Here is an 8,771-nt window from a genome sequence, read left to right as displayed (position 1 = left end):
ATAATATATATATATATATAATATATATATATATATATATATATATATATATATATATATATAATATATATATATATATAATATATATATATATATATATAATATATATATATATATATATATATATATATATATATATGTATGTGTGTGTGTGTGTGTGTGTGTGTGTGTGTGTGTGTGTGTATTTCTATTGTATAATAATCAAAAACCACTCATTCTCTATGATATTTAAAGCCTTTATTTTCTCAGTGGTGTGTTTCTGCTCCCACAGTCTGTGTGAAGGCCTGGTCTCTGCCCATGAGAACTCAGATCATCAGTCCTCAGCCAGTCTCAGGCTTTTACAGCTGTGGACATCATTATCGTCCCTCTGGGCAGAGATCAGCTCATGTACAGTACAGTGAGAGCGAACCACTGCCACAAACATCAACTACTGCTCGCACACAAGCTCGCACTTACTCTGAACTTCTAAATGCAGATTTAATCACTAAATCAGTGTCTGAACTGAATAATGCCACTTAAATCGAATTGCTGAATCTGTGGTGAACTATTTTTAAGCAATAATGTGGCCACATTTAACAAGGAGAGAGACTTTGGCACGGTTTTAGTTCTCATGGTAATTGTAAATCAGCCAGGTCTCACAATGTTGACATCCCACACCATGGCTCTTATGTAAGGGGTTACAGATCTGTGTGCTGGGAATCCACATCTGACTGGTGTGTGTCAGTCTCACTGGGCGGACTGGTGGACCGCTGGCCCTCAAACGGACTGTCTTTGGCTGGAGAGAAGCGAAACTCCTCGGGCACTTGATCTTCGGGATTCTCTTTTTTATAAAAGCCCAGTTCGGCCAAGAGTTTGTGTATTTCAGTGCGAGTCATTTCAGATAATGGGATTCTCTGGAAGAGAAATACACAGCATCATTTATCAGTGAAATGCATGGGTTATGAAGACAGGTGCTTCATAACAATAAATGTGAAAAGACATCAAATTTGTGAAGGATGAATCTATGCATCTTTTGCCCCCTCTAGAGGTTAAAAAATAAAACTGCATGAGTCTTGAGGGTTTTATGTGCTAGCTCTGCGTGGATACACACACTGCTGGTATGGACATCTTAAATAAATAACGTTATTTTTGTTTCACAACTGGTGATTACGGTTGGTTTGCCGATTTTAATGATTTATGATACGTTTTTCTTGTTCGATGTGACGCGTGTGAATGACGTACAGCTGAATTCCCGCGAAATCCGTCCCGACAGCTCTATTAAATATAAATGATTATAGGTTTATCAAAGTGTATTTGGGTAAAGCCATAGTTTGAAAGATGCAATTCTTGCACCACTCGTTATTTTTTAATTTAGAAAAGTTACATCATCCACCTTATTTTGCAAAGCAGAAGTTCCGATTCGCTATGGCAATAATTAGAATAATAATAAAGCGCAGTAAAACGGTTTGCAATATAAACTAGCGATTATAATTACATAGAAATAATAATGTACGAAATACACTTTTGAAATATCAAGGAGCATAACGAGCTGTTTTGTAGCCTAAAGCTAAAATAATAACTGGAAGCGGGACCTGAAGCCTCGACTGGCTCGACACAGTAAATATCACATTTTTCAAAAGATGCTACTTATATTCTTAAATAAATACTATTTATTTAAGTGTAAGTAGCAACAGATTCTATTTACACTATGTAAAAATAGCAGTAGCCTATTTTCTTTGCAACGTGTAAACTGTAGATGCTATTCACACTTGCATAGTGGCAGAGAAGCTACTATTTGTTGTTGTACTTTAAACGTTATGCCTATGTAATAATAGCAGAGTGTAAATGATTATATTTATTAAATGGATGCCACCTAATTGGTACAATAAAGCCCTCCCTACATCTAACCCTACCCGATAAACACTATTAAAAACACTTTAGACAATGTATTTCCTTTATTCTTTTTATTGAAAATAAAATGCCTTTCCTATCTGATGTGTGAGGGGAAAAGAGGGTAGAGCGAGTTCAGCAAAAGACGGATTTGAACGTCAAAATTCTCTGCTATGCGTCAAATTCTCGTCCGAAATTTTCGCACGTTAAAAAATAAATAAGACCAAGCGTTGTCTCAATCACGTTTACACACTGCCTCCAAAATTTTCGTCCATGATAAAAAAAAAAATTCGGATCGGGTACGCTCCGATACGCAATACACCCCCAGCGGACGTCGTACTACACCGTTGAAAAGCGTCGGAAGCGAGTAGAACAAAAATGGCGTAGAGATTAACGGTTGATTTTGAGATCTCTCTGATAGACATTAATCATTGACCAGCCGACGATTTGTCATCATGGAATTTACTGGCTGTATGTGAATGAGCGGGGGCCACAATATTTAATTATACATTTTAATTGTATTAACTGCCCTAATAACGTTAGAAAATCATGAAAATAAAAAAATGACATGACAACTTATCGTTATAAAATCATTATTTATTTTATTAAAAGTTAAGAATTCAGGTTTGTTTATCAGTACCATAGCAACGCTAACTTCCGCTGGAATTGTCGGATAGGAACCGTCCGTAGCCTTTCGCAAGAGTTCAATTTTTTAACGCATCGGATTACCAACTGACACGATTTTTTTCGCACCGCACTCGTTTGGACCCGGTTCGGAAACATTCACGTGCGGTCTGCGAATCTCCATAGGAAATTAATGACTTCCGGTCGTTTCGAAGCCGTATCGGAGCTGATTTCAACTGCCAGTGTGAAGGCGGCGTGAGTCCGAAATCCACATCCGAATTTTCGCACGTTAAACAATAAATACAACCTCACGTTATGTCAATCCTGCTTACACACTGCCTCCGAAACTTTCTTCCGTCATAAAAAAAAATCGGATCAGGTTCGATTTTCTGTGTTTTTCGCATCCGTAACAAGCATTTTGAATGGTGTTTTGACATTTCAGAGCCACCGAATCACAAATAGCCTACTAAAAAACGCATGCAAAAATTTCGGAGTGTGCAAGGACCAATGACCCTATACTAATACCACTGTTAGAGATCCAGCGTCTTCCCTTATTTTGGGCCAGATGTGAGTGGGCGGAGTTAGTGTAAATAGCCTCTGCCAACAAGGTGAGCTATTTGTACTTCGTGTAAGTAGACACTCCGGTTTAGAAAGGGCTGTGCAAACTCTTACTGAAAAATAAGGTGGATTGTGTATATAAAGTCGAAATATTTAATTGTGCTTTCTAACGCTAGGATAACTAATAGGTGATGACTACTCCTCGTCATACTAAAGGTGTAAGAAACCTCTAACTGTGCAGCAGACATATCATGCAAGTGGCAGTTCCCAGAACAGGCTTCCGACACGTTTTTGTGGGTTACACTCAAACTCCAGAGAGCAAGTGTGCGTGGTTTCTCTACACTGGAACAGAACTGGTAGTTTGAAATCGCTAATCCTTGTTTTAAAATGATCATTTCAAATTGATGCGCATAGACAAGTTTTACTTACATCTAGTTCTTCATAGTAGTGGTTGAGAAGGACGAGTTCAGGGTCGGCCCCAGGAATGTGCTTCATTACCAGGTTGTGGCTGAACGGGTGAACATTAAGGATGTACTAAACACTTAAAGCTGTCTACAGATATCAGAAATAAGTGCTGAGAATTACACCTGTCTCTGTCACAGCATTAGATTCTGCAAACAGAAGAAACACAAAACATGTATTTGCATTCCAGATGAAGAAGGAAAAGATCGAAAGGTGAGGGATGTGGATACGCCACTGGGTATCAGGTGACAATGACCCGAACAACTGAAAGTTAATGGTTTTAAATCTGTAACTCAGTAAAAGATTTGCAGAACAGAGGGTAAGCTGATCCTCTGTGGCCTGGAGATACGCATGTTGTAGCTTGAGAACTGAGGTAAGAGCTGCCGGAAACACAGGGAACTGAAAGATGAGGAGGGAGTGGAAACAGTGCCAGACAAAAGACTGGAAAAAGATCGCTACATTTTAGTATGAAAGATGTTGTCTAGGTAAAACATAAGTTGCATGTACAACATTGTGGAGGCTCAATATTATGAATACTGTATATGAATGTATAAATAAATGGATTAAAGATAAAATAAATTAAATTTAAAATTGTTTATTAAGGAGGCACTTTTATTTTTGTGTTACAGTAAATTTCTAGAAACGACAATTCAAAATATGAAAGAATGAATCATACTTTTTTGGGGGGGGGGGGGAATCACTTTACAAATTAACACATAAATAGATAAAATTATTTAATGTTTTAATATGTAGTTAAATGTATCATAAAACAGAACATAAATAATTTTAAAAGCAACTTTTATTGCAATAAAAAAAGCATTTATTAATTACTTTGCCAATTCTGTTTAAAATATGTGGAAGCAACAAATCAATGTCCCCGAATTAGAAGAAACGTTCACAAAAAATATGATTATTTTATTGTTATATATAAAACAACATTTTTAAATATGTTCATTTAAATGGTCAAATTGTAATGTGATTTAGGGGCTGTTTACACAACACCGTTTTCAACTAAAAAACATTTTGGCCGTTCATTTCCTACACGACAGCGATGTTTTGGGGGCCTGAAAATGCAAATTTTTGAAAACAATATCGTTATCGTCTCAATGTAAAACTACAAAAACACGAATTAGTGAAAACACTGACATCATGTGCATGTGTATTACACATTCAGTCTATAGGCATGTAGTGCTTTTTTTTCTTTTTTCTTCAAAGTGACATCGCCATCGTCTATACGCAAAGAACGTTTCTGTTTTTAGCAAACCTTTGTCATGTAAACATACCGTTATTTAAATTTTTATTGGGAATCTTGAGCTCCATAACTGATTGACTGGTCATATGGTGATTATAAAGGATACTAAAGAGGAATGTCCTGGGTCACAAAGGCCTTGACCTGTAATGAATTGAGAGGAGAGAGAAGAATATAATTCTGCATAACCAGGTGAGTTGATGTTACATTTTTTAGTAATACTTCTTCATTATTATTATTTTGTCTACAGAAAATATTTAAGTCAATATCGCAGTACTTACCTCCCTCAGCCTATTCAGCTGTCATCCACCACACGTCTGAAGGGAAAAAAAAAATATATATATAAAAAATAATATATATATATATATATATATATATATATATATATATATATATATATATATATATATATATAAGAAGAAATTGTTAAAATATACTTCTGGCCACTAAGTCTTGTATAAAACTAATTTGATCAGCCACAATTGCTGACATTTAGTACAACAGCACTGGGACTTCTAATTGTCTGCGCTCAAGATTTTAGTGGATTTTAGCTAATTTTAACATGATTTCCACTCACACACATGCAAACTTGATGCTTTGGCTTACAAAGAAATTAAAAAATGACCAACAGCACAATTAAGTGTAATATTGCTGTTGTACAAAACTTTAATAAACAAGAAGTTTATATCGAGTAACTTACATTTTAGACACAATATTATCAAGAAAGTCAAAGCCGAATTAGGCGTCATGCATCTCTGAATAACACACAGTGTTTCATTCTCGAATGAATCCGAGATTTGAACAAATAGTTGAGTGAATAATTCACTGACTCATATAGACAATCATTTGTCGCCACCTACTGGTGTAATGTGTAATCTGCAGTAAGAGTCAATGAAAACTCCCTGCCACTAATACAGACTGAAAATCTGTCTGGAACACAAAATGAAAACAGTGAAAAGTCTCAATGATCTTGTAGTGTATGTCAGCACTCAATCAAATTCAAAGACCAGGATTTGTGTATATTGTTTTTCTAAGCATTTGTGGTATTTTTATGAGGGGATTCGATTAAGTCTTCCTCAGGTGAAAACCTGACTTTTATTTTGACACGTGAATATTATACAGACCTATATTTTGACATTCAATTTGAACTTATGAATGCGGCAGCAAAACACTGTAGATTTAATTTTAGTATCGTTCAGTAAAACAGTGTGCATTGACCCAGAAACGAACACGTCAGCTTATAAATAATTATTAAAGACTAAAAAACTGAGATAAAATGAGTCATTATGAATCTCTTATTGTTCACAAGTAGGACATGACATTTGCAAATTATATGTCCTGAATGTCTCCCTTACTCTAGGGATTACACGTTCGTGAAAAACATTGCGTTGAAACGTCGGAGCTTTGCTAATTAAAACAAATGACTAGGTTCACAAGCAGGATAAAAAGTGTCTTCAGGTAAATTCTCATTTGTTGTTCTGTTTACAAGCCGAATGTCTTGATTCTGAACGCATTCATCACCCGTCCAGAGATTAAAGCTGAATGAAATGCTTTGCTCACCTCCACTCTCGCCTTCGCAAGACCATTGAGTTTTTTGGTGTCCACTTCATATGATAAGATGAAGGATGGAAGCAGGGCAGTGAAGATTACCGTCCACATGCTGAAGATGAAGATGATGCTCGAGCTGAAGCTTCTGTCTGTCTCACACTGACTCTGCCACGTCACGGAGCTCATATTTCTCTCTTTCTCTTTTTTCCTGCTGTTTTTGAAGGGAACATCTATCGCTATCTAGAGGCAGAGAGAGAAATTCCCCATAAGGGTGAAATGGGACTACGGACTTGGTGGTAAAATTATAAAAAATCAGTGTTTGGCTTTGGTTTGTGTGACAGTATATCATTTGTTCTGGTTTGCAGAGGCGAACAGGCAAAATGAATCAATGAGGCCCTTCTAAAAGAGTTTTTTATTAATATATCTTTGTTACCTAGAGATTTAATTAGACAAAGTAGTCAAAACACAACAGAACATAAATTGTTAATTGTTTACAACATTAAAGTGCTTATGTTTTAATTAACAAAATGTCAGTCTTCATCAAGATACAATATAATTCTCAAGATACAGTAGGCCTACATACATCTAAATATTTATAATGGATTGTCACCTTAAAAACGCCTTATCTTCAGCAAATACTGTCACTATGTTCTCCATATCCAAAGACCTTCGTATGTTCTGTTGGAAATTAGTGGCAGTGCTGAGAGCCTCTCTTGGTTCATTGTTGGTTGTCATCTTGGTTTGTATGGGTTTTCTTTAAAATCATACAGAAAAGTTACAGAAGAAATATTCATACATGCATACACTTCACGTATTTAGGAAATATATAATACACTAAATATAGCCTACATTTAAAATATTAAAATGTGTTGGAGTATTTTACACGTGAAATCAAATAAAAAAATATATATTTTATTTGTGTGCTCTTCTTTCTTACATTTCTTTATTCAAAATATCTTCCTCTCCTTCCTGTTATGGCATCTCTGATGGCGTACATTTTTCTTGTTCGAGAAACCATTTCACATCACTAATAGGGAAGCAAATACCATCGCGATTTCAGTTTCATGCCTACTTTTAGTCATATTGTCTAGTTTACAAACATTACAGCGTTACAGGTTTGATCTGGCCGAGGTCTCAGTAGCATTTCTGTGAGTTGGTGATTTCAAATGGAATCTACCCTAAAATGTTTGAGAAATAATTGTTGATGAATAAGCAAAACCTGAAATTCCCCTGGTGCCTGATCTGAATTTATAGTTGATTAAGCAAATCAACATAAAATAAATAAATAAAAAGATGTTAAGTCATATTATGTGAAACAAAAACTTTTCACAGTAACCGTGCAATGCTGTAGGAGAAGTCTTGTTTTTGACTATGCTTCTTTAGACTAACATCTGTAGTGGTGTTTTAAATAGCAGTTCGGTGTCAGGCGAACAGACCCCATGCCTGTGTCATTAAAGGAGTATTCTGGGTTCACGATGCCTGAACATCTCTCAAATACAAGGATGCTTCGAAACAGCCTTCCCTTTCCTTGCATCATATAGAGCCTCTTATCCTATTGACTGTAATTACATTCAACAGCTGTAGTTGCTAATGTCTTGTGTTCATTTATTTCATTTAATCCATTTAAATCATTGTACAAAGAATGGCTTAACATTACACATTGTCCAGGTGATCATAAAGTCTGCATGAAATGCAGTTGTGACTGACTTTACTATCACATTGTGACTGTGAGTAAAATTCTCTGAGTGAAATCCATCAGTTGTTCATTGGATTGGTAAAAGTGAGTGTTACATCCTTTTCTATACATAGTTAAATGTTAAAATAAAGAACCTTATTTTGAAATGTTGAGAAACTTACTGGGTTTAATACATTCATATTCTGTAGTGAACAGCAGTGTCTCTGTTAGTGTAAAAGCTGGCTTAAGTCTACGGTGCACCAGAGTGTGAAATGCTGCCTGTAGAAGACCAGTGTCGGTTTCAGCTTACATAACCGCTCTTACAAATGCACAAACATCTCACATTAGCATTAAAATTGCTCACTTTCCACAGCTATATAGTACCAAGTACACTACAGTAATATGTCATAAACTGTTGTAATCAAAAACTATTCAACCCCCATTGCAAATCAGGCTTATCAGCAAAAGTTACAGACTTTCAGCTGTTTGCAATGAACAAATCAAACAAAAGTAATTGAAATACCTTAACACAACATGTTTCAAGTGGTGTCCCCAAATTCAACTGAAAATGTAACTTCTAATGACCTCTGCAGTCTCAAAATTATTCACCCCAAAGCCCCCCCCCCCCCCCCCCCCCCCCTGAATATAATCCCTAATCTCAGATGTTTTGGTGTCCAAAAACCCCATTTCCCTCTTGGCTGAATATGGAGAAATCTGAGATAAAAGCATGTCCTGCCAATATTTTATATAAATGGGATGACAAACTGATCAAAACAAGAACTTATA

General features: G+C 35.9%; 1 protein-coding gene across 3 annotated transcripts; it reads right to left on the bottom strand.

Annotated features, from left to right (window-relative positions):
• Positions 1 to 217: 217 nt before the first annotated feature.
• selenom (selenoprotein M) lies at positions 218 to 7,339 on the bottom strand. Of its 3 annotated transcripts, XM_081365177.1 has the most exons (7): positions 7,248 to 7,318; positions 6,921 to 7,064; positions 6,323 to 6,550; positions 5,044 to 5,079; positions 4,872 to 4,906; positions 3,481 to 3,559; positions 222 to 893 (listed from the first exon to the last, which is right to left on the bottom strand). In XM_081365177.1, the coding sequence occupies exons 3-7, from the start codon at positions 6,494 to 6,496 to the stop codon at positions 678 to 680; spliced, it is 540 nt and encodes a 179-aa protein (XP_081221303.1). In that variant the 5' UTR covers positions 6,497 to 6,550; positions 6,921 to 7,064; positions 7,248 to 7,318; the 3' UTR covers positions 222 to 677. The 3 variants fall into 3 exon arrangements, 2 of the variants coding, with proteins under 2 accessions (XP_081221302.1, XP_081221303.1); XM_081365176.1 differs by having other exon boundaries at positions 218 to 893; positions 6,921 to 7,339; XR_014030168.1 differs by lacking the exons at positions 6,921 to 7,064; positions 7,248 to 7,318 and having other exon boundaries at positions 222 to 291; positions 457 to 893; positions 6,323 to 6,506.
• Positions 7,340 to 8,771: the final 1,432 nt, after the last annotated feature.

This window comes from Scardinius erythrophthalmus, assembly GCF_964197995.2.
Source record: "Scardinius erythrophthalmus genome assembly, chromosome: 5".
NCBI classification, from domain to species: Eukaryota; Metazoa; Chordata; class Actinopteri; order Cypriniformes; family Leuciscidae; genus Scardinius; species Scardinius erythrophthalmus.
The sequence above is the reverse complement of the archived record's forward strand: the minus strand, read 5'-3'. Positions and strand labels throughout refer to the sequence as shown.